Source organism: Bos javanicus, chromosome 13 (assembly GCF_032452875.1).
Source record: "Bos javanicus breed banteng chromosome 13, ARS-OSU_banteng_1.0, whole genome shotgun sequence".
Lineage (NCBI taxonomy): Eukaryota > Metazoa > Chordata > Mammalia > Artiodactyla > Bovidae > Bos > Bos javanicus.
Genome location: NC_083880.1, coordinates 39,381,807 through 39,408,087, shown reverse-complemented (window position 1 = coordinate 39,408,087; position 26,281 = coordinate 39,381,807). Strand labels below are relative to the sequence as shown.

The following is a 26,281-nucleotide window of genomic DNA, read 5'->3' as shown; positions in this document are numbered from 1 at the left end:
AGCACCTGCTTTTGTGCCAGGCACTGCTGTAATGTTTGGAGATGAGCTAGAGGACAAAAGACCAAAAGATCTTTGTTATTGATTCCAAACAAAGATCTCCCTGCCCTTGGTGGAACTGACTTACTTGGACACTTGGACGGGGGTGGGGTGGGTGCAGGGGCAGAGGGTGACCCATGAGCATCAGTCAGTTAATTATCTGGGCTGTAGAGGCTGTCAGCAGTGGGAACTGGAGACAAAGTAAGCAGGCTGGGGAGTCCTTGTGTCTGGGGTGCTCCGAGGAGGCCAGCCTGAGCAGGTGGAATTAGGGCAGGTGAGGAAAGGAATAACCTGCAAAGAGGACTAGGGGTAGAGGCTCTGAGCTGCTGGGTAGAAATCACCAGAGTCTACATGGAGGGTAATGTGGTCTGGCTACATTGCTGAAAAATGGGTCTGATGTTGTACCAGAAAGTCCATTGCAAGGGGCAAAGGTGGAAACAAGTTAGGAGACTTGAAATGATCTCAGATTGAGAGAAAGGTGGCCAGAGCAGAGGTGAAGTATGGATTCTTACTGGTTTTGCAGGTAAAAGTGTCAGGAATTCCTCTGCGGTTGGATACACTGGAAGAAGGGCGAAGCAGACAGAGGCAGACCTGGCCCCACATCTCTCCCCCTTCCCTCCCTTCCTCCACCAGGAACGATTGTGTTTTGTAGACAACCCCAGGTAAATACTTGGAGAAGGCAATGGCACCCCACTCCAGTACTTTGCCTGGAAAATCCCGTGGATGGAGGAGTCTGGTAGGCTGCAGTCCATGGGGTCGCTAAGAGTCGGACACGACTGAGAGACTTCACTTTCACTTTTCACTTTCATGCATTGGAGAAGGAAATGGCAACCCACTCCAGTGTTCTTGCCTGGAGAATCCCAGGGATGGGGGAGCCTGGTAGCTGCCATCTATGGGGTTGCACAGAGTCGGACACTACTGAAGTGACTTAGCAGCAGCAGCAGCAGCAGGTAAATACTGAACAGGTATGGCCTCTGCTCCTTTCTTCCTGTTCTTTTCCTTTTCTCCCTTTCTAGCACCCTCTTGAAAACTTCATTCATCTTGTGGACACAGGCTCAATGTATCCTAGAACTTGGGACCCATTAGGCTGTATTCCCCCCAGGTAAACATTCTACTGTAGAGATGGATTTGGGGGTTACTCAACCAAACTGTTTACTGAGTAGCAACTGTGTATGTGCCAAGCTCTGTTGTAGGCTTTGGGGCTACAGCAGGGAACCAAACAGACAAAACATTGTGTTCTCCTGGAATCCTCAGTCTCATGGGGAGAGAGTCAATAAACCAGACAAACAAGGAAGATATGTGACATGGTTGATGAAACGTGCCATGGTTGATGAAACGTGCCATGGAGGAAAAATGAACCTGGGGAAGGAAAGAGAGGGTGCTAGGGAGGCTGCGATTTGAGATAGGTGGTCAGAGAAAACTCCAGGAGGGGGGAAAAAAAAGAATACCTTTTTAAAAATAATGAACCTTGGACCCTCTCAGGGACATTCTCACACTTGGCAGGTTTGGTCTCCCCCTGCCCGGGTCCCTGGAGACTGCAGTGTGCACTCCAGTCAGCCGCAGAGATCACAAGTGCTTTGGGCGCACTGCTGTCAGCTGAGGACCAGCCAGCCAAGAAAATGACATTTCTAATGAAGTTATTTCCCTTCCAGAGTAAACCAAGCAGTCCTGGTCTGGAAGCATTGCCCAGAGCTGGCAACTTGGCAATTTGTTTCTTTCCTCTGTTGAGCAGGGCAAATAGAGGTGAGTGTCCTGAAAAAAGTGGTTTGGTATTCCAGGATCTGAGCTGTACAGTCATCACAAGGATAATGATAGCTTCTCTTTATTTATGCATCTGCAATGGTAAATGGGTAACGTTTCCTTGATCAATCCCCATAGCCACCCTGAAATTATTTGAGGTTTTCTTTGTGACCTAGTATAAGATCTATTTTGAAAAAAATTCCATATTTATCAGAAAAGGCTTATTAAATGCTCCCCATAATCTAGTTCATACTTAGCGTATAGTAGTTGTTCAAAACTGTTTATTCCTGAACTCAAACACCAACTAATTAAATGTGAATTCATCTTTTGCATTTATTCTAATTGTTTGTGTCATTTATTTTTATAATTTTCTTTGCCAGTCTTCTAATTTATATCCTGCTTTCTCCCCTGTCCCATTCCTGAATAAAATGAACATTTTCCATTTCAACTGGAGTTCTGACATTTTTCTTTGCATTTTCTACCTCTTGTATTCTAACATTGTCATGCTGTTACCCAGTACATAAATATTTATGGGTACTATGCTTTTACAATGGATGGCAGTTATCAGTATAATAAGCCTCCTTTGCCCCATTAAACAGAGAACGCAATGGCACCCCACTGCAGTAATCTTGCCTGGAAAATCCTATGGACGGAGGAGCCTGGTAGGCTGCAGTCCATGGGGTCGCTAAGAGTCAGATACGACTGAGCGACTTCACTTTCACTTTTCACTTTCATGCATTGGAGAAGGAAATGGCAACCCACTCCAGCGTTCTTGCCTGGAGAATCCCAGGGATGGTGGAGCCTAGTGGGCTGCCGTCTCTGGGGTCACACAGAGTCGGACACGACTGAAGTGACTTAGCAGCAGCAGCAGCCCCATTAAATGTTTTTGTCCTGATTTATTCTGAAATTCCTACCATGACCCCCACTTTCTTTGTGTTTATGTTCAATACATTTTTTAGTCTATCCTCTATTTTAAATCTTTTTTTTTAACATTTATGCAATTGTTTTTATTAATTCAACTCTAAAGATTGACTGCAGCAATTTTTGGATGGTTGACACCTTAGATTAACACTAATTATATTGCTATAAATTTGGTTCAGGGTCAGAATGGGAATCAGGAAAGAGGGAGAACAATAGAAACAAAAATCTTCGAACACTGAAATGAAGAAATACTTTTTTCCCTTGAATTAATGCTACTTTCCCATAGACTTCCCTAGACTGGTTTGCAGCCTAAGGTAATAGAAAACAAGGCTTGGGCATATGGAAGAAACTGCAGGTTAAGCTATGGTGCCAAGCGAGAGACTAAAACCGCGATCTGAGTGTCAGTCTCAGGCACGGCTTAGGAGCACAGGCAGATTATCAAATGTGTCCCAGGGTTCTTCCATTTTCACCTATTCAATTTCCCCTTTTCTGGCCAATTCAGGGTTGTACACAACCCCCTCTCTGCCTCCCCTGGTGTTTACAGGAAACCCGACAGGCATGTGTGGCTTCTGCTTAGACAGAAAGGCAGCAAGACCAGCTGTGATCCGTCTCCTCCAGAACGCCTGGACAGCCGGGTTGGCTGAGGAAGGCTTCCTCAGGCCTCTGGAAGGCCTGGAGCCCCGGGAAAAACACTGCTTACCCTTGGGAAACCTGGCAACAGTTGCCTGTGATTTCTGGTGGGAATGACCAATCAGAATCAATCCATCTCACTGGGAAAGGTCAAGGGGGAAAAAAAAAAAACAGCTTCCCTTCCAAAAATGGTAAAGAGGAAACAAGGAGAGAAGAAACCAAAATATTTAGAATGGCTAAATATTTAGAATGGCATAAAAAGTGATACGCGTAAACTTCTTTTTGTTATTAAATCTAACTAGAAGTTTCCTAAAGTCCAGTTACCAAGTTGAATTGTGTGGGAAAGAAGAGAGACCGGCTGGAATTTTCCTCAGGAGTTCACAACGTCAGGCTGAGAGGTCCTAGGTTTGCGCTGGGGGAGCCTCTTAATGAATGAGGGCTTGGGTGGGCTGGGCTCCATGCTGGCTCCAGTCCCATTGGTCCCTGCAGAGTGAGCCTGGCGCCATTCACTAGTGTTTCCTGGTGCCTGGGGTGGAGCACTCTGGTACCTGGAAGCAGATGAAGACCATGAGCTATTTCTGTAACGACCCACGCTGTCATGTTGCCCTTGGTTCGTGGGGTCACTGGACTTTGGGCCTTGTGGCCTGTAGCCTTGTCCTCGTCTGTTTCCTGGCAATACCTCTCGATGAGCCTGGTAGGATCAGCCACCAGAGTTTGCTGTGGTTGTAGGTGTCTCCCCCGGTGCCGAGGTTTTCTTGTTAGCACTTGTAAGGCTGGGAGCAGAGGCATCACATGGGTTACTCAAAGACATAGATGTAACCAAGCTACATTGAGATCGTGTTGACTAGCTATTCTTTGGATGGGATACTTGTCCAAATGAATCAATGTTCTTCTTCAGGGTCTCTACGTCACAGGTGAATCGGGCCACTCGTCCCAGATCCTCATCATATTTACGTTCACTAACAAAGTTCTTGATATCAGCTCTGAGCTCGACCAACTGCTCTTCTGACATCTGAACAGCCACATCAGTCATTTTCTTTAGAAGTTCGGCTTTCTTTTGACGACTAAGCAAAATTTCAGTTGCTTCAGATTTTACTTTGTCCATTTCAGCAAGCAACGCCACTTCCCGATCCATTGAACAGCTCTGCAATTCGGCAAAAGCTTGTTTCATTTTCTTAATAGAAGCATCCATCTCTTCTTTAACTAGAACTTGATATCGTGCAAGAGACACTGTGCAGCGCTGGAGGTCTTTCACAGATTTTTCAATATTAGAACCAAGCTTTTTGTTGGTGAAAGAGAGGGGAACATCTTCCATGCCTAGATTTGAAAGCTGAGGTCCTACAGTAGTTCTTGAGAGAGACTTGGCAACGTTCCTATTTTGTTGAGAATTCTGAGTACAGCGCATAGTCAAAGATCTGGCCTCAAAATCAGAGACACCATTCTCCAGCAAGGATCCTGTTCCATCCAGCATTTCTGATGTGTCAGACTCAGGATCCTCCAGTTCTCTGGCTTCTGTTGAAAGTGTTTCCATACCTTCACTGAGTGAGTCCACAGACTCAGTATCATCGATGGCACCGCTGACATGATAACCATTAATACCACCTTTCTCTGAGGAGGGCGCAGGTTGTTTCTCTTGAATGGAAACCGATTTATTGGAATCTGGGATACTGTTATTTGGTTTTGCTGCAGGTTTTGGCTTGCTTTTCTTCTTTTTGTTCTTTTTCTTGCCTGTTACTGTCCATTCTTTGAGTACTTCACTGGCACTACCTTCCATGAATGCTTGTACTGTTTTGTCCACACAATTATCAAAGTGCTGCAAAACCAGGATAATTTCATTGTTATTCTTATTGGGAACTATTATTGCACGCACTGCATTTATCTTTTCTTTCATGTTTTCAAAAGCTCCTTGTTGGGCCAGTACAGTATTGGACTGCAAATCAAAAATGAATCCTGTTGAATCCTTCTGGTTTTGTTTGCTAGACATTTCAGGTTTTTTTAATCTCAAAAAATGCAGAAGAAAAGTATTATTTTGCCTTGTCTTGGTTCTGACTGTAGTTATCTTTGATTTAAAAGGAGGCAACCGAAGGCTGTAGTTGGAGGTGATAAATATAAAATCCTGGTTATTTGAAATCCTGTTCACTAGCCATCGATCTCCTTTTCTTCTCTCATATCAAATTTGTGTCAAGAAATATCATTGTAGACATTCATGTCTCTTTTTCCAGGGAGATTCTATCCTGGGCCCCCACAGTCGCCATGTTCCCTAGTTCTGGCTCTGCATTCCGGATGCTCTGGGGTCTGAGAAGAGGAAAGGCTATTTTAAATCTTTTTGCATCTTTTTATTATGATGAGTCTTTTTGAAGCAACATTTATATAATTGAATTTTCTTTTTAAACCCAACTGATGAATTTCTTTCAATTTTTCCATCTTGTTTTATGATATGGGGGTTTTATAATCCCCTGCCACTTCCTGAGTTCTGTGCTTTTTTGGTGAAACTGACTGTACTTTCTCTCTTCATATTTTCTTTGGGCATTTGAAAAGCATAGTTCTTGTTTTAGCCAGAGTGGTTCATTCCATCCTGTATTCAGTTATGATTCTGTACTGAGAGGCAGACACTGTTCTAGGCACTCTGGTTATTTGATGAATATATGAAGGGCTTCCCAGGTGGTGCTAGTGGTAAAAACCCGCTTGCCAATGCAGGAGACATTAGAGATGTGGGTTTGATCCCTGTGTCAGGAAGATTGCCCTGGAGAAGGAAATGGCAACACTCCAGTATCCTTGCCTGGGAAATCCCATGGACAGAGGAGCCTGGCGGGCTACAGTCCATGGGGTGGTACAGAGTCGGACACAACTGAAGTAACTTAGCAGGCATGAAGCCAAGAAGAATCTGTACAAACCTGATGAAAAGAACCCTTATCCTCTCTTTGCTTCCTCATAATTTCAGTTACTTTCCCACAATCACTCTTTGTTCAATGAAATATATAAGCACTTAGGCTTAATCACTTTGGTGATTTTCCTGCAAAGGCCCCTATGCATGTGTAAAAATAGAATTTGTATGCTTTACTTCTGTTGATCTGTTTTGTGGCCGCTTAAGTCTTGGGCACAGCCAGAGACTCTAAGAGAACAGAGGGAAAGTTTGCCTCCCTACACCATGCAGGTAGAGTCCCCAGGGCATGCTTGTTTATATGTCTCTCCTGGGTTATGTTTGGGTGCAATTTAGGTTTATTTATTTATAATTGGTCGCACTCTGCATGGCATGTGGAATCTTAGTTCCCTGGCCAGGGATTGAGTCTCAACCACTGGATTGCCCAGGAAGTCCCTGGATGTAATTTAGGTTACATTGTAGTTGAGTTTAGCCATAAATTCATTAAATCTGGCCTGTGCCTTAAAAGTAGCAAATAATTGTTGACATTAACTGAAAAAAAGTGTCTCTTTTGAAACAGTTGAGTTACAATGAAACGCTCAGGGTGGCATTTTAGAAATCGTGTGTGGGTGTGCTTACCAGTGCCTGTTTATACCCAACACCTCGTCCAGTGGGAGGACGAGTCCTCAGGGCATGCTGAAGAAGCCCTGTGGAGGAGAGGCGGAAAGAATCCCCCCAGCTGCTTAGGTTTCAGGGGGAGCCCTTCAGTGAACAGTGGTGCTGTTTACTGAGACAGGAGCAGTTTTGGAGGGATGAGAGGTAAAGACTCCTGGCTGTCTTTGGTTTATTTGAAAACTTCCTGCCCTGACTCGGCCCAGGTGCACTGAAGGATTTACCATGCTGTTCTGTTCCCTGCTCACCTCCCAGGCCCCTCATTCTTCCTAGTCTTTGGGCACTGGACTTCAGAACAGAAACTTTTACATCACTGAATTATTATTTTTCTTCTGTGTGACTCATCTGTTGAGAATTAATTGTATATCTGTATTTGGCCTGATGTCAGGCTGAAACAGCTTTGTCATTCACCACTGCCAGGACATTTCCAATCTCAGTTTTACTCCACACAGGCTAATTTCTCTCCTATAAGTAAACCCCGTTTTCTCTTGGCTTCTGTGCCAACAGCATGTCCTCTGGATCTAGTCTTCCTCCTTCTCCGCTGCCTCCTCCTGCATGACCAGACTCCAGCGAGTGCCCCCCACTTTTGCTTGCCCCCCACCCAGCACCATACCCTTCACACTCTCTGGGTAATTAAACACATTATCTCTACCACTGATCACAGATCTAAAACCCCAACTCTAACTTCTGGTGTACCTGATAACTCCCTTACATCTTCTACTCCCGGGAGGTAACAGCTACTCAGTGTTTACATTCTGAAGTTAGAGCTCCTAATTTGCTCCCCTAAAACTCTCCCCAATCTTCCCTATCTCTGCCTTATCCTTAATTTCTTGCTTTTTCTCACCTTTTTTTCTTCCAGTTTTACTAAGATATAATTGGCATAGAGCACTGTATACATGTGAAGTATACGGTATGCAGATGACTTACATACATCATGAATGATCACCGCAGTTTATGAACGTCCATAATCTCTGATAGATATGAGGGGACTTCCCTGGTGGTCCAGTGGTTAAGACCTGTGCTTCCAATGCATGGGGGCATAAGTTCAATCTGTGGTTGGGGAACTAAGATCCTGCAGGCCGCACAGCCAAAAAAGAGTACAAATTTTAAAAATCCACCCATGGTGGAGGGAAATAATTTTTTTAAAAAGCCAAAACCTCTTATAAATATGAAATTAAAGAAATAGAAAATATTTTCCTTGTGATGGGAACTCTTGAGATTTACTCTTAACAACTTTTACATATAACATGCAGCAGTGTTATTTACATTTATCATGTTGTACATTATATCCCTAGGGTTTATTTATTTATCTTATAACTGGAAGTTTGTATCTTCTGATTATTTTCATACAATTTCCCTCCTCCTCCTCCCCTCTGCCTCTGGTAACCAAAAATCTGATCTCTTCTTTTCTAAAGTGTAATTGACCCACAGCTGTATGTTAGTTTCTGTTGCCCAACATAGTGATCTGGTATTTCTATACCTTTCAAACTGATCCCCGCAAAATGTCTGCTTACAGTCTGAAACCCTACGAAGACAAGACTCTTGCTTTTTCTTTCGTTCCAACTACAGACACATCAGTGACACCTTCCTGCTTTCCCCACAACATGTAACCTGAATCTGTCCCCTTCTCTCCGTCTCCCTTCCCACCAGCCTGGGCTGAGCCACCACTCCACAGAAGAAGGAGGCTTCTCCCTGAAACACTGCATCCAGTCTGGCCCTCTGAGGATCTTTGTACACACAGCAGGCAGAAGGACATACAGTAAGTCAACCTTCATGTCGAAAACTTTGAAAGATGTGAACATGTTCCTGTATGCCAGCTATTGCACTGAGCTATGCTATGCTAAGTCACTTCAGTCATGTCCGACTCTGTGCGACCCCATAGATGGCAGCCCACCAGGCTCCCCTGTCCCTGGGATTCTCCAGATAAGAACACTGGAGTGAGTTGCCATTTCCTTCTCCAATGCATGAAAGTGAAAAGTGAAAGTGAAGTCGCTCAGTCGTGTCCGACTCTTAGCGACCCCATGGACTACAGCCTAACAGGCTCCTCCACCCATGGGATTTTCCAGGCAAGAGTACTGGAGTGGGGTGCCACTGCCTTCTCCATTGCACTATACTATTATGCTTTTCAAGGTACTGTAAGATTAAAAATGTTTTTGTTGTTGTTGTTTTTTTAATGTATCATTCATGTGAAAAGTATTATAAACCTATTACAGTACAGTGCTTTATCGCTGATTTGGTACCTGGACTAACTTTGTCAGACTCATGAAGACGCTCTCAGAACAGAACTGATTTGTGTATGGGGACTTGCTATACTGTAGTCAAAACCGAAGTCAGGTCACAGTGCTTTCCTGCTCACCATCTGGCTTCTCATAGTGCTTCTGGAAATTCAGAGTCCTTCTTGAGGCCAACAGAAGGCCTCTGGCACTGTGCCCCACCTTGAGGCCCACCCTGCACCGGTCCCCATGGTCCCCCAACTCCCCACTCCCTGCCCCTGGACTCTGGTCTTCTCTTTGTTGGACACACTGGGCTTTTTCCAGCCTCAGAGCCTTTGCAGGACCTGTTTTCTCTGTGGTCCTTTGCATGTTTGCACCTTAGGCACAGAGTGCACTTTTGAAGACTTTATAGACCCAAGGATTCTTTTTTTTTTTTATTATGTCCTTATAGTCCAGTGACAGTTTGGTGAGTTCTAAAGTTCTAGGTTCAGAGTTATATTTATTCAAAAAATCGAATTCCTTGTACGCTGTGGAGAAGCCTGAGGTCAACTGCATTCTTGCTTCATTGTAGGTGGTCGGCTTCCGTCATCTGAAAGCTGGGAAACAGCAGCTCTGTCTTCAGTGTGTTTGAATTCCACTGTGATGGGGTCTGAGAATTTTTCTTCATCCACAGTGAGGTGCCTTCTCCAGCTGTAGACTCTCATCCGTCTACATTCTGGGGAACTTATAGACATGCCTTCAGGCCCTTGCCGGTCTCCTTCTGGATCTGCACGTTAGCGTCCATCCTCCGAGCCTTTTAACTTCTCCACCTTCCCTCTCCAGTCTCCTCTGCTGTCCCTTGGAGAGGGCCTGGGTCACATCTCCCTGTTCAATTGGTTCTTTGTAGCCTTTTTTTTTTTTTTTTTGCTGCACCATGCAGTTCGTAGGATATTAGTTCCCCGGCCAGAGATCGAACCTGGACCCTCAGCAGGAGGAGCAGAGTCCTGACCACTGAACCAACAAGCAATTCCCTGTATCCATCTATTCTTTATTCCACTTGTCACTTTCTGTATCAAAACGTTCTTTTCATATTTCCATCCATTTCCCTTTTGCGGGAGGTCCGATTCTTGTATCATATGTCTGACTTCTCAATATTTGTATCATTGCTTGTTTGAAAATGTTGGTGTAGTTGTGCCGGTAATTCTGCTTCAGGTGGTATTCGTTGTTACATTTGCTGCCCTTCTGGCGTGGTACCCCCTCAGGCATGGTATTTGAGGGCACTGGCTATTCTAACTGGCATAGGTATTAGAAGAGAGTCCAGGCTTGGCTCCAGGCTGAATCACTCCTCGCGTATAAGGATCTGTGTACTACTTCCCTGTGGCTGCATGTTACATCACTGCACACGTGGCAGCCCAACATATAGCACACGTGTGTGTCATCTCTCAGTTTCCCTGGGTCAAGTGTCTGGGTGCAGCTTAGCCAGGTTTCTCATCCTCACGAGGCTTCAGTCCAGGTGTTGGTGGGGGCTACGCCCTCAGCTGAGACCCCTGCACCCTCTGCTGGGTTCTCTAAGCTGGTATGTTTGCTGGCAGAATTTACTTCCTTGCAGCTGTGTGGCTGAGGCTCTTGGCTCAGTGGCAATAAATGAAGACCAAATGGGAACAAGGAAAGACCATTTATTTAGAGATTTCAATAGCAAGGGAGTCGGCCACCATTATTTGCATTTGGCAGGGACTCAAAGGCAGGTAGAGGGGCGGGAAAGCTTGACAATGGAGCAAAGAGGCAGCTTCAGGTCAGGTGTGCCCAGACTGGGGCCGCTGGACTGGGGAGACTGGATGCAGCTGACCAGCTGTGGCTGGCTCGGGAGCTTGTTGGCCTCTGCTTGGTCCCACATTGGAAATCAGGACAAAATCAGGAGGCTATCAGTTATTAATCAAGTTCTGATTGTTTTGTCAAAGGGAGTTTTAACTTTCTCTCCTTTCGTACAACACAAGTTCTGGGCATTTTGGATCAGTGGTTACAGGGGTCATGGTTTTGCTTCCTGGACCAGTGGCTAGAGGCAATGGTCTGATTTCCTACAGGTCTGACTTGTACATGGCAGCCGACTTCCTGGTTGCTATAGGTGGGTTTACCTGGACTGGTTGCTGCAGACTGTGGGTCAGGGTTCTCTTGCTACCTATGGCTGGGCCACCGTCTGTTTGTTCATTTGGTTGTCAGCTCCCAGAGGCAGCCCATGGCCCCCTGGCATGTGGCTGTCTCCTTGGGCTGTTCACAGCGTGGCAGCTGCTTCTTCATGGCCAGCAGAGAGCATCTGTCACTCTAACGCATTTTACTGTTGATAAGAATTCAGTTCACTATCATGAAGAAACAAGAGGGAATTTTATTCTAGCCAAATTGAGGATTATAACCTGGGAAGCAGATTCTTGGAAAGCTTAGAGAACTGTTTCACCTATTAGAAGCGGAAAACACAGACATACACATTTTCAAGACAAAGGATCACATGTCCAAGTGACAGCTTGATATTTTACCTAAAGTTCACTGGACACACAGTTTCGGTAAGCACCTGCAAAGCGAGCAGCAAGTCTCCATGACTCTCTCCAGAGCCGGGAAAACACACTGTTCTTTTAAGAAATTGCGTTGCTGGCATCAGAAGAAAGAAAAAATTGATCTTCACGGTTGAGCAAGCCTTCTTATCTTTGAGGCACTCAAGGTTTGTGTGTAATTCAAATGCACACAGCACACTGGGGAGGAAGGAGGTCCAGACAAATGCAGAGAGGGAATTTTATGTTGAATTTTTCTTGTCCTGCCTTAAAATATAAATCTTATTTCATCACTAGCAAGACAGTTTTTTCTGTGTTATTATGTATTCAAGGGGGTACATGTGCTAAGTTGCTAGGGATTCCTAGGTGGCGCCAGTGGTAAAGAATCTGCCTGTCAATGCAGGAGACTTAAGAGATGAGGGTTCTGTTCCTGAGTGGGGGAAGATCCCCTGGAGGAGGAAATGGCAATCCATTCCAGTATTCTTGCCTGGAGAATCCCATGGACAGAGGAGCCTGTCAGGGCTACAATCTGTGGGGTAGCAGAGTCGGACACAACTGAAGCGACTTAGCACATACATGGGAGTGACAGCCATACCTTTTCTTTGTTCTGTAGGCTGGAAGCAAGTCACAGAAGCAGAGGCTTGTAGGACAGACTCCAGAGTGGGGAACACGAGGCCCTTTGCCACCTTGTGGGACTCGGCCTACTGCTGAGGGGGAGGGGAGGGGCCCATGAGCCCTGGGGAAATCTGTGGTCACACCCATTACTGCCTTCCACCGGAATCATCCCCACTCTGGGTTTCATTTGGAAACTCCTAGAAGCAGCAGCACTGGGAGATAACTCCTTGCCCTAATCTCTGTCCACCGCTCCCTGGGGTCCACAGGAAGGGATGCCTAAGGGGCTCAGGTCCTGGAGCCTCTTTCCAGGGCCCCCTCACCGTGGTGGGCATTGGGGCTGCCCTGCTATGCTCTAACACTGCATTCACATCAGGGATGCTGGCAGCTGCCTGGGGAGAAGGGGCCCACGGCGCTGTTGCAGGGCAGTTGGGGGAGACACAAGGGAAGAAATAAGAAGCTTTCTTCTAATTAAAAGTGGGATTTGATCACGTAACCCACTCCCCAGTTCTCTAATGATGTGAGTGAAAAGCTGGGTTCCACTAAATACCATCACATGCCCTGTGGCTTAACTCATCTCCGCTGAGGTTCCCTTCAAGGCGAGACCCTGCGACTCCTAGTATGGGGTCTCTCACCCACTCCTTCCCGCCCCCATCAGTGCTCTGTTATATACTGGTCAAGGCCAGCAAGTCTCAACCTTGGTCGTACATTACACCTGGAGAGTTTGATAAAACCCTGAGGCTCAGGTCACAGCCCTGACCTATTAGAGTCTCCAGGGTGGGGTGCCTGCATCAGGAGCTTTATAGCTCTCAGGTGATGCTAATATGTAGCCAAAGTCCTAGAAAAGTCTGGAAGCTGCAGCCTGTGAATCGGTCCTTAGCCTTGCTGTTCTTTGGGATCACCCTGGGAAGCTTTTAAGACACACTGAGGCCCGGGCCTCAGCACCCAAGGTTCTGAGGGAGTTGGTCTGAACGTGGTTGGGATTTTCCAAAGCTTCCCAGGTGCTGGCATTCTGCAGCCAAGGGTGGGAACTGCTGGGCCTGCATCCAAGTAGCAAGGTGCTCATGGGGAACTGGCTTGTCCCTCTGCTCTTCTTGGCAAGAAAAGGGGCATGTGCCCTGTTTAAGTGTGATTCATAATGAGCATGGCCAGAACAGAAAGGTCTGTGTTGCTTTTGTTCAGCAAGTTGAAATGATCAAGAATAGGTCAGATTCGAGAACGTAGTTGTCTCTTAGTCGCTCAGTCGTGTCTGTCTGTGACCCCATGAGCTGTAGACAGCCAGGCTCCTCTGTCCAGGGAATTCTCCATGTCCATGGAATTGTCCAGGCAAGGATACTGGAGTGGGTTGTGTGCCCTTCTTTAGGGGATTTTCCCAATCCAGGGATTGAACCCCAGTATCCTGCATTGCAGGCAAATTCTTTACCATCTGAGCTAACAGGGAAGATTCAAGGATAGATCAGATTCCCTGCTGAGATCAGAAAACCTTAGGAGAGTTTTCTGAAGGAGACACTGGAATTTCCCCATGCTAGCATGTTTGGCAGAGAAGGCAATGGCACCCCACTCTAGTACTCCTGCCGGGAAAATCCCATGGACAGAGGAGCCTGGTAGGCTGCGGTCCATGGGGTTGCTAAGAGTCGGACACGATTGAGAGACTTCCCTTTCACTTTCCACTTTCATGCATTGGAGAAGGAAATGGCAACCCACTCCAGTGTTCTTGCCTGGAGAATCCCAGGGACGGGGGAGCCTGGTGGGCTGCCGTCTATGAGGTCGCACAGAGTCGGACACAAGTGAAGTGAGTTAGCAGTAGCCCTAGCAGCATGTTTGGCGCGTGTTTTTATTTTTTAAGGGGGTATTAAGAGACCATTCCTCATCTCCTCCATCGGGTAGTCAGCTTGAGGAGCCCTCTCCAAATGGGCAGTGAGGCCATCATCCAGTGGGGTTGCTGAGGGACGCAGGATGGAGGCAGAAGGGTAGATCTGCTCAGCTGAAAGGAGAGAGAGGGAACCACCAGGCCCAGGGTACAGAGCTGCGCCCTGCAAGGTGTGTTGAACAACAGACAAAAGACCCAGCAGATTCAGGAGAGGAGAGGTCGTGTAAAGCAGGGGTCCCCAACCTCTGAGATCTAAAGCCTGATGATCTGAGGCAGAGCTGATGTATAACAATAGAAATAAAGTACACAATAAATGTTATGCACTTAAATCATCCTGAAACCATCCCTTCACCTCCTGGTCCGTGGAAAAATTGTCTTCCATGAAACCGATCCCTGGTGCCCAAAACATTGGGGTTGACTGGGAGGACAAATGTGTGACAGCTTCAGTGACACGGTCATTGTCAGCTGCAGGTTTATTTTCACAGGTACGTCCTGCTCGGAAACAGTAAGTCAGTTTTCTAGACTTGGTTTAGAGATTGATTCTAAAGACTGAACACAAACCACATTAACACACTTATAACTGGTGCTCATTTTGCAGCCTCATCACAAGCTAAGATTAATTTTCCTTCTCTGTGAATCCAACATCACTCTTCCCAGGATATTTAAAGAGAAATGTTTCCAGCATCAAAGCCAAATGAATTCTCTTCTTATTCCCCTTCAATTCCTCAAAATCATGATCATGCTATATGTCGACTCACTTCCTGTTGGAAACCTTATTTTTTCTTAAATGTCCCTTCCCTCTGGAGACTTCTTATTGCCTTTCCCTTTCTCTTCCCTCCCTCCCTTTCCTCTTTCCTTTTTAAAATCATTTCTGTTATCAAAGGAGGACATTTAGCATCCCAGACCTTCAGAAATATCCAGACTTTCAATTCCACACACTGCTGCAGAAATCCACTTTCTCTCTGAAAACATGCTTCCGGAGACCTGGACATGGGGCTTTAACACTTGGTGTCCCCCACTGTCCCCTACAAGGACTGGCGGGCATGCTGGTGTTGTGGGGAGTCACATCTACTGGGCTCTCTGTCTGTTGGTCTCTGAACACAGGGCTTACACAGCAGATGCTCTCGGGGGGGGGGCAGCGTTGCTCTCAGGCTAGCAGCCCCGGAGGGTGGACATTCAGTGCTCAGCACAGGCAGAAGCAGGCCGTGGTTCACCCCGGGCCCCCACATGCTCTGTGTCCCTGCTCACCTTCCAGATGTCCAGAGGCTGGGGCTGTGACCCTCCCATACCCTAGTGAAGTCTTACTCTCCCAGCCTGGCTCCAGCCTCAGCATCTGCTTCTTCCTCGAAGCTGATGTCTCCTGTGGAGAGCCCTCCCTCTTCCTTCTTCCTGCTGCTGGCTGGGCCCTCAGCCCGCCCACCTGCTTATGAGTGAATGGGAGCAGGACTTGCAGAAGCGTGGGTCTGTCTTATGTACCCCAGCACCCCCGCCCCCTCGCCGTGCCCCCAGACTAAGCTTCATCTCACAAGCCCAGGGTCAAGCCCACCCCTGCAGAATGGCAGCAGGGTCTAGTCCCACCTTGGGGGGCTTTCAGGGGTGTCTGTGTCCAAGTACTGGTCAGGGGCCATGTGGCCCTGGCATCTCCAGGGGCTGCCTGGATGGCTCTCCCACAGAAGCACTGCTGCAGAGGTGGCCAGCTTGGCGAGGCCTATGGCTCTCACCTGGTAAGGGGTGCTGAAGGGTTAAACAGGGTCGTGCCATTTCCCCCATATTCACCAGTGCTTACAATTCTTCCCTGGAAATGACAGCTAAGGTCCCATCAGAGAGACTGGTAAGCTGATAAACTTGGTTCTATTTCAGTGTCGCTCTCTGAAGCATCACAGGACTAGCTTCCTGGAGCTGCCATAGCAAAGTACCACTAACCTGGTGGCTGCAGCAATAGATATATATATTCTCCAACAGTTCTGGAGGCCAGAGGTCTGAAATAAAACAGGGTTGGTTCCTTCTTTCAGGGGCCTGGGGGAGTCTGTCCTGCGCGTTTCCTTGAGTTTCTTGGTGCTTGTGGGCAGTCCTTGGCTTGTGACAGAGTAACTCCAGCCTCTGCCTCCATGGTCATGGGGCATTCTCCCTGTGTGTATCCAAATCTTCCTTTTATAAGGACACTAGTCATTGGAGTTGGAGAAGGCAATGGTAACTCACTCCAGTACTCTTGCCTGGAAAATCCCATGGACAGAGGAGCCTGGTAGGCTGCAGTCCATGGGGTTGCTAGGAGTCAGACACGACTGAGCGACTTCATTTTCACTTTCATGCATTACAGAAGGAAATGGCAATCCACTCCAGTGTTCTTGCCTTGAGGATCCCAGGGACAGGGGAGCCTGGTGGGCTGCCATCTATGGGGTTGCACAGAGTCGGACATGACTGAAGCAACTTAGCAGTAGCAGCAGCAGTCATTGGAGTAGGGTCCCACCCCCTCAACTCCAGTGTGATCTCATCTTTACTTGATTATATCTGCAAAGGCTATTTCCAAGTAGGGTCACATTTACAGGTTGTAGGGTATAGGATTTGAACATATTTGTGTGTGTGTGTGTGTGTGTGTGTGTGTGTGAGAGAGAGAGAGAGATACAATTCAATCCATAACAATTATCAAAGTAACTTAAAAGATAATTAAAGTCACAAAATGTGACAAATCTTGTTCTTCTTTGAACAATAGTATTGTGAAACTTGCCTAGCTTTACTAACAGCCCTAGCTTTTTCAAATACATAAAGGTTGGTTTATAAATACTTAGATTAATGAAAAATGGAAAAATACATGCTCTCATCTCTATTAAACCCCTAGTTCGTGCACACAAATGGAAAAAGAATGATAAACACAAATAGTCCTCTACCATCAATGGCAAAACAAATACACACTTCATAAAAGTATAAAAATGATTGGTGCATTGCAGAGGAAGGAACACTTCCAAACTCATTCTACAAGACCAGCATCACCCTGATACCAAAACCAGACCAGTATCGCTGATGAACACAGATGAAAAAGTCCTCACCAAATTATTAGCAAACTGAATCCAACAATACATTAAAAGGATCATACACCACGATCAAGTAGGATTTATTCCAAGGATGCAAGGATATTTCAACATCTGCTAATCAATCAATGTGATATGCCACATTAACAAATTGAAGAATAAAACCATGTGATCATCTCATAGATGCAGAAAAAGCTTTTGACAAAATTCAACATCCATTTATGATAAAATCAGTGTATCTCTTTTAAAAAGGTAACCTAAGTTTGTCTCTTGTTTAAGGTTAAAATAATATTTGAGAATGAACTTCTTTCATAATTCTTTTTGTCAAATGCCTCCAAATAGGAATTAACACTTAATCACATGTCTCACTTTTTCAGTTTCCTGCATGTGTTACACTTAGAGTGAGAAGCACCACAGAACTTTTAATTCTATATTGAGCACTTTTTTTTCACAGTCCCTATGAATTTACAAATCCGCAGATCCTCAAAATGCACTTGGATGGTAGATGCTCTAAAGATGGTAACCAGCTTTACCATCTCACCGGTTCCTGTTACTGAGTTAACAATTCTTAGACCTATACTTGTTTTCTTTTACTTTTACATAAAACATACCAAAAAACTTTTTGATTGTGTGCTTTAACATACTTCTGGACTTTTTCTCTATATCCTTGTTTTTGTGGTAGAATGGAAGAAGTTATGGGTCAAAGCTCAGATGCTGTGCTTTCCTGCGACAGGCCTAATAGGTCCCCAGAGGAGGTGACTAACCAGATCCCTCACTGCGTAGGTGGAGTCACATAAAATGCCAGAATTAAACACCACTTTTATTTTCATCTTGTGCTTTTTTTGCTAATGATAGTCTATGATTGCTTTTAAAAATAGCTATTGTAGAAGAGGAAGAGAGGAGATGAAAGTTGGTGTGAAATCACTGAATTGCTTTCTGGGGGCAGTATTTCTCTTTTTCTTTAACTTTATATTTTATATCGGAGTATAGCCAATTAACAATGTGATAGTTTCAGGTGGACAGCAAACAGACTCAGCCATACACATACACATGTATCCACTCTCCCCCAAACTCCCCTCCCGTCCAGGCTGCCCCATAACACTGAGCAGAGTTCCCTGCGCAGTAGGTCCTCACTGGTTACCCATTTTAAATATAGCCATGTGTACATGTCCATCCCAAGCTCCCTAACTGTCCCTTTCCCCCATTCTTCTGATGGTGGTATTTCAGATGGCCTGAGCAGCTGTGAATGAGACCTCTAAAACCAGTTCCCAGTTGTTTTATGTTTGGATTGGGGTGCTAACTGGGAAAAGGAGTTGGGGGGACAGGAGATCCCTAGGGAAGGGAAATTCAGGGGTGGTCTGGGCTAAACGTCCAGAATTCAGCCTGCAGAGAGCTGTGATTGAATTACTCGCGTGAGCTGCCTGAGGACGGGTTCTCCTCTCACTCACAGCAAGATGGCTGCGCCCAGATGACTGCAGGACACCACCAATGCCAGCATGACAGTTGGTGCTCCCCTGGGTGCGGAAACTACCCAGCTACCCATGCCCTGGGGGCTGAATCATCTGCTCCTCCACTTCCTGGCTGTGTTTGCTCCTGGCTTTAAACCCTGCCGCCATCCAGCTGTGTCTCAATTATCCTTTCAGAAATGACAGCTTAAATGTCCTCCCAGGGGGACCTGTCCCCACACTTATTACAAAAAATTGCTGTTGCATAAAAACCATTCCCCTCTTTGTTCTATTTTCTGCCTCCTTCTGCTAAATGCAATGACTTTCTTGGTTGAGCTATTTTTTTTTCTCCCCACAGGAAATCTCTCATCTTGCAAATGATGCAAAATCTTATGGAACTTTAGAAGGAAAAAGTGTAGAATCAGTCCTGGATTGAATATGGAAAGAAGACAATTCTGTTTATCAGTACCACACAGGAATTTCCAGTATTAGCAATATTCCTGGCAGCGTATCCACGTGAGTCCATGTTTAAAGAGTGGGGTGAATATGAAGATTCACCCTGAGTTAGATCTCGGCCCGTCAATGAAGTTCTCCACAGTTATTCCTTCATCCAATGAAAACAGGGGCTTATTAGAACTAAAAGATGACTCTCTTGCCTTCCAAATTCATCAATCGGTTCAGTTGAGTTCAACTGAGTCGCTCAGTCGTGTCTGACTCTTTGCAACCCCATGACTGCAGCACTCCAGGCCTCCCTGTCTGTTACCAACTCCTGGAGTTTACCCAAACTCATGTCCATTGAGTTGGTGATGTCATCCAACCATCTCATCACCTGTCATTCCCTTCTCCTGCCTTAAATCTTTCCCAGCATCAGGGTCTTTTCAAATGAGTCAGTTCTTCACATCAGGTGGTCAAGGTATTGGAATTTCGGCTTCAGCATCAGTCCTTCCAATGAATATTCAGGACTGATTTTCTTTAGGATGGACTGGTTGGATCTCCTTGCAGTCCAAGGGACTCTCAAGAGTCCTCTCCAGCACTGAAGTTCAAAAGCATCAATTCTTCAGTGCTCAGCTTTCTTTATAGTCCAGCTCTCACATCCATATATGACTACTGGGAAAACCAATCCATCTCCAATTTCAAGTGTGTTGCTCTCCATGACCTATTCGGGAAACCCACTTGGTACTTCCTGTAATATTCTCAGGTGCCAACAATGCAGAATGACTTTCTAGAAGAATATGTGTGTAAATGGTCACCTGTCCCCTGAAGAGCAGAGTGACATTTACTGTCAGAGCTTCTCAAACTCGGATGTTCATATCCATCACCTGGGACCTTGTTAAAATGCAGGTTTTAGGACTTCCCAGATGGTCCAATGGCTAAGACTCTGTGCTCCCAATGCAGGGGGCTCTGGTTAAATTTCTGGTCAGGGAACTAGAGCCCATGTGCCAGTTAAGAGTTGCATACCACAGCTAAAAGATCCCGCATGCTGCAATTAAAACTCAGTGAACCTAAATAAATAAATAAAAATTTAAAAAAATTTTTTAAATGCAGGTTCTGATTCAGGGGGTCTGTGTAGGGTCTGAGATTCTGCTTTTCTAACATGGCCCTGGGTGATGCTGCTGGTCCGAGCACCCTGTGAGCACCACTTCCCTGAGGCACCTCCTGTTTCCGGCCAACCAGCCTCAGGACCCCTGGGCATCTTCTCAACACCAAGGAAGAAACTTTACCCCGCTTTTTTCTTTCCTCTCTGGTTGTGCTGTGCAGTATGTGCGATCTAGTTCCCTAACCAGGGATAGAACCCACGGCCACTGCACTGGAAGCTCAGAGGCTTAACCACTGGACCCCCAGGAAACCTGACCATCTTTGTGGGTCAGGTCGGCCCCTTAATACTCTACTGGCTCTGCAGCCACTCATCACACGTGGCTTTCCTCATGCAAATTCAAATAGACAAAACAAGATTAAAAAGGTTATTCTTAGTTGCCCAAGCCACCTTTCGAGTGCTCAGCAGTCACGTGCACCTCACGGCTACCATACTGGACAGCAGAGGTGGAGGACAGTCACATTCCTGTGGAAAGTTCCAGCGGACAGTGCCGTTTTACAGGGTTCCCCAAGTCTCTCATTCTAGTCAAAGCTGCCCACTGAAGGCCGACCCACACTTTGAGTAGCAAAGACCCACAGCATTTCTGTGTGGTTCTGCACAATCAAATATCCCAGATGGTCTGATTATACTCCATGAACTGTGGTTCTAAACCAGGGGCCCAGGAAGAAACATCCAGGCAGCCCAAAGCAGGTAACCAGAGCGTCCAGTTCTGAATGATGGCGGGGGAGGGGATGGGTAATCGGAAACACACCCCAGGTGATTCTAATATGGAGCCCAGCCACCACTGCTTTAGGACTGAATTCAGTACCATGACCCGCACGCTGACACGCAGCCAGGAGGCCCTGGAAAAGTTTTCTGGGCTTGTTGTTACAATACACAACTGCTTGTGCCACCTGCACACAGCACAGCCGAGGAGGGTGAGGGAGGCAAAACACCTCCCTCCAGGACACACCTCTACCCTCAGCCCGCATAAGGAACAAGCCTGCCCCCCTCTGGCAGCCAGCAAGGACACCTGCTGTGTGTTCTCAGTTCCCTCTTTGCAACAGCCGGCCCAGGAAAGCTTTGCCTAGGGAAAAAAAAAATACACGACTTTCCAGGGTGGGGGTGGGTCTCTGAAGAGCCAGCGGAAGACTGCTTGGTTTTGTCTACTCACAGCTTTTTTAATGTTTGCATTTTCAGGTGAAGTCTCTGAGACACAAGATTGCGATTTTAACAACTATTATTACCTTAAACGGAGAAGGCAATGGCACCCCACTCCAGCACTCTTGCCTGGAAAATCCCATGGACGGAGGAGCCTGGTGGGCTGCAGTTCATGGGGTTGCTAAGAGTTGGACATGACTGAGCGACTTCACTTTCACTTTTCATGCACTGGAGAAGGAAATGGCAACCCACTCCAGTGTTCTTGCCTGGAGAATCCCAGGGATGGGGTAGCCTGGTGGGCTGCTGTTTCTGGGGCCGCACAGAGTCGGACACGACTGAAGCAACTTAGTAGCAGCAGCAGCAGCATTACCTTAAAAGTCTAATCAAGATGGGAACCTGAGACACCAGTCCTGTGAAGACTTCATGCAAGACTTTTTTTTTTTTATAATGGTGCCAATTTTAAATACAGTTTTTATTTAAAACATTGCATTCTCCACTTCCAGTCCAGTGCTTGTAAAGTTCAATGTTAACTTCCTTTCCCTGTGTACACATTCCCTGTGTACACATTCAAGTATCAAGAATGCCCAGTTATTTAGGTAAGAAGAGGTGTTTTTGCAGACATTGAGGGTAAAACAGAATACCATTCTGCCATTTCCTTGCTTCAAGGGTCCCCAAATTAAAACCTGCCTCATTTACTGAAGTAAACATTTTTATGGCAACACATTTTCTGACGCTCATAGCCATCAGTATCCCTCTGAAGCTGCTCTGTGTATCTTCTGCCCCTTGAATTCCCTCTCCATGGGAAATAGACACTGTCTGGGCCAAGCAGGCCCATGAAAACCAGGCAAACAGTTACTGCTGAGCGATTTCATCTTTATGGGATCTGTGTCTCCAACTGCCTTTATGTCCAGACCTTTCTGGCTCCTCTGAATTATGCCTTTAGCAAGAAGAAGGATGCTATTATGGCCACCATGTCATTATCTAGAGCTCAAAAGTTGGGTTAGAATTGTTCCATTTTTATTTCCTGTATCACAGAACCTGGGTCTCTTGTTAACCCAGCCCTCCCCGTGTCGGTGCCTGCTGTGTGTTGGCATCACTGCTCTGCTTCGGTAATGAGAATCCTTGGGGAACCCAGCTCTGCACACCTTTAGGGAAGGGGAGGGGAGAAGTCAGGTCAGGCTGTGACACATGACCAAGTGCCAGGTGGGACCGATCACGACGATCGACAGACGTGAAGTGGGGGGAGGAAACAGAGGGACCTGGCAGCGTTTGAGACTGGCCTCCATTGCTTTCCAGACTGCTGACTCACAACCAGGAACTCCCAGGAAAACTGATACAGGATGCCACCTTCCCAGGGGGGCGTGCGGGGGAACTTACCCCTCACCCTGAAAGGCTGTCTTGTCCCAGATTCACGCGGGGAAACTGTGACGCCTTCCATGCAGCCAGCACGCCTGGGTTAAAATACCACAGGGCCAGAATTCCTTCCTGAAACAAATACCAAAACGGAGTTTAAAATTCGGAATTGGATTCAATTCCTTTTGAGAGTCATAGGTACAACCCTGTTACCTGGTCATCCAGGGCATGCGAAGCACTGACGCCTCCAATGAGTTGATTTGCCTGATTGATAACAAATGAGTGAGTTTTCTTGGCAGGGCTCTCTTTTTTCAGTCTTCAAACATTTTGTTCTTCTTCCTAAGAAGTGCCCTTGGTTAACATCCAGGTGGCAGATTAAATTCTGCCTGGGAGGGTAAAAGACCTGCTTCTGTTACCAAGGGGTCTGGGGAAAAAAATGAAGCAGTACCTTGAATATAATACCTTGCATTCAATTAATAGTAACAAGACACACGTGGGCCTGAGTGGGCATCGCTGCCCCTGGAGCACACATGTTACTTGACTGGCTATGCTGTTGCTTCTCAGTGCAGGGAGAGATCTCATCTTTTTTTTTCTGGGGACCACCCCATACGGGCAGAGACCAAGTATAAAATGTTATATTTCTAGAAGGAAGACTTTGCCTTTCCTCCTTGTCCTCCTCCACCCCAACTGTGCAGAGTCATATCTCAACCCACTTCCTGATTCTTGAGCGCTTTTAGTGGATATAAAAATGTGGCTTTTACCATGTCATCTGGGAGCGCAGTGTGTTCCCTGAGGTTCTTGTGAATAAGCCAGGAGTCCAAGACCAAGTTAAGGTCTGGCTGCAGGCAGCGCCACTCCTGAACCTGTCTCACCTGGGAGTGGCAGTTGTTTCTAGGTGGAAACTGATCTGGGCAGCCTGGGGATGCTGGTTTCTGAGCCCCAGGCAGGATCTCTAGCTGGGGTGTGTTTTGTTGTTGTTGTTTTGGCTGTGCTGCTTGCAGAATCTTCTTTGCCTGACCAGGGATTGAACCCCGGTCATGGCAGAGAGAGTAAGCTGACTCTAGTGCCAGGCTCTTACTTCTTTCTTGGAGTCATGACATCTGTGTTGGATGGATTTACATCAGTGGAACATGTTTAGATTAGAAATGTAGCTAGATACAGTTGTAAGGTGCAACTCGGAGTTTGTGTGTTGAAATTTTCTCCTATATTCATCGTTACTTTCTGTTGTTGGGATTTAGAACAAAATCTTTTTCACCTGGAAGGAAAATGGTGGTAGCCTGCTCACATCTCTCCCAAGCTAATACTTCCCCAGAATCCTGACTGTCCCTGCATTTTCATCTTAAACCATTTGCTCTGATCTGCTTTAGTTTTAATTTTTAGGCTGTCTTTGACTGTGAGTAGATGCTTCCTGCCAGATAATAGAGAATGTGGTTTTGAAGAACTGATCATATTTCTTTGCATACTTTCAGCCATTCTTAGGGCTCAGTGGAGGTAGAAACAAAAAGGAATTTTGAAAGAATGAAAGGAATAATCTATGTCTGCATTGTGTTTTTCTGTAAGCTGTACACCAATGACACTGGTAGATGCTGCTGTAGGAAAAACACGGCTTTATGGGCGAAACACCTTATTTACACCAGTGATTCTCAAAGTGTGGCCCAGACCCAGCAGGGATAGTGGAAATACGAGTTTTAGGGCCTATCCTTAGAACTGCTGAACCAAAAACTCAGGGGCAGGGGCCCCAAATCTGTATTTTAACAAGTCTACAGGTAAGTCTGATGCATAATTAAATTTGGAAAATGCTGATTTAGACCATAAGATGAGTAAATGAATGCAGGTAAATGCATTTTTTCATATATGAAATTGAATAATACTGTATTTAACTTCTAAGCAATGGGAAGGAACAATTCAACCTGACATGAAATGAATTACTAGATATTATGGAATTAATGTTTTACATATCTGAAATCACTGGACACAGATTCTTCTAATAATAAAGCACTAGGCATCTGGGTTCAAACCCAGATTGGTGGTTGGAGTAAAGGTGTCTGACCAGAGCAGAGGGTTATTATCTAGCGTTTTAAGAATGAATCATCTTAATCATGGGTGAAACATTTGACTTATGTGTCAAAAAGAAAGATATGAAACTGAGTGGATACATTTTTTTTTTCCTGAAAAAATTGAAAAATACTAGTTTTATGTTGAAAGCACTTTTTCACACATGTGCAGCTCTTTTTAGCAATGACTTGTAGGCATGGCTCAAAAGTAACCAAAAAACAAACTGCCAGGATCCAGAAATTCCTTGTCACATTTCATTGCGGGATTCGTATGCAGCTCTCTGGGATCAGTTACTGGATTAATTGTTCCAACAAACCTAAGATGTGATATCACCAAGTTCAGCTTTTGACAGACAGGATAAGATGGATGTTGTATAAAGAAGAAATGTAACTCACATATATTTGAACACACTTACAAAATAACTTCAATTTATGCCTTGAATGGCATAGATGCTGAAACCCTAATCTTACCTCTTCCCCCTCCTCCCACCCATTGCAACAAGAAAAACAAAAGCCAGGATGAGTATTAACTATGATTATTCACTCTATTTAAAACCTCTACAACTTGGCAAGAATGTGTGCTAAACTGTGGTTCAGTAAAAAGTTAATGGGACGCCTGGGTGTACTTTACTAAGGAAATAAACGTCCTGAGTGCAGCAGTGAGTTATCTGAGAGATTTTGATGAGGTTTATTATCCTGCCTTGTGTTTTGAAATGAACCACAAAGTTCAATGTGAAATCAATCCTGAGGCATGGCATAATTTATCTTGTGCACATTGCTAATCTCTGCTTGTCCACAGGCTTAGTTCCTGACTTTTCCAACATCTCTGCAGTGCCTGAAACTCTAGATGATGATGCGATGAACACACGGCATTTTATTTATTAGAGAAAACTTGGCTGAATCAACCGGATTCCTGCAGTTGGACTGTAACACACAGCTGGATAATTGGAAGACTTTCAAAGATCCATTGGGTTGTTTTCATACAGAGTTCTGGTGTCAGATAGATGGTGTGTGTGTGTGTGTGTGTGTGTGTGTGTGTGTTGAGCAGCCACTGAAGAAAATAAAAATAAATGAGATGTATAACTCAGTACAAGATGACACAAAATCCAAGAAGGCAGTGTCCCATCTACTTCAAAATACTTGATCAAAATGGGTCAGAAGAATTGGATAGTTATCTATTAATGGGATAACCATCCTATTTTGAAAAGATGAAAATAAATCTTAGAAAGAGCAACATTACCAACTCTAATTTCCTATTTCTGTCCCCTCTGCCCCAAACCTGACTATCTTCATGAACAATTAGGTAAAGCTCTAAGGCTACACTTAATTATATTTATTGCAGGTTGAATGTTATTCCTATTTTATATACTACAACTCAAAACTGTCTGGACGTTACAATATTATTACCCTGCCCTCCCCCCCTTTTAAATAAAGACATTTAGGCTTTTTTTTTTTTTTTTAAACCTGAGCACTTAAAATAAGTTCACATTTGCTGTTTGAGATACATAGAGTCTCAAACTCTAGCACGTACGTTTAGGACTAAGCTACAAATATCAGAAGCCACAGGTTTAGGAAAACATAATAAGCAGTTCTCCA

The 26,281-nt window shown here is 45.5% G+C and overlaps 1 protein-coding gene, 1 long non-coding RNA gene and 1 pseudogene across 3 annotated transcripts; 1 reads left to right on the top strand and 2 right to left on the bottom strand.

Annotated features, from left to right (window-relative positions):
• Positions 1-89: 89 nt before the first annotated feature.
• Positions 90-25,914, top strand: LOC133258816 (uncharacterized). Of its 2 annotated transcripts, none has more exons than XR_009740165.1 (4): positions 90-1,779; positions 8,510-8,618; positions 18,903-19,060; positions 25,485-25,914. It is a non-coding gene; the product is annotated as an uncharacterized LOC133258816 (long non-coding RNA). The 2 variants fall into 2 exon arrangements; XR_009740166.1 differs by lacking the exon at positions 25,485-25,914 and adding an exon at positions 21,318-22,952.
• LOC133258809 (spermatogenesis-associated serine-rich protein 2-like) lies at positions 2,756-5,946 on the bottom strand. The gene is given in 1 exon segment (XM_061435538.1): positions 2,756-5,946. A coding segment is annotated over 1 exon segment (1,614 nt). The 5' UTR covers positions 5,312-5,946; the 3' UTR covers positions 2,756-3,697.
• Positions 10,957-11,042, bottom strand: LOC133259954 (U6atac minor spliceosomal RNA; annotated as a pseudogene).
• Positions 25,915-26,281: the final 367 nt, after the last annotated feature.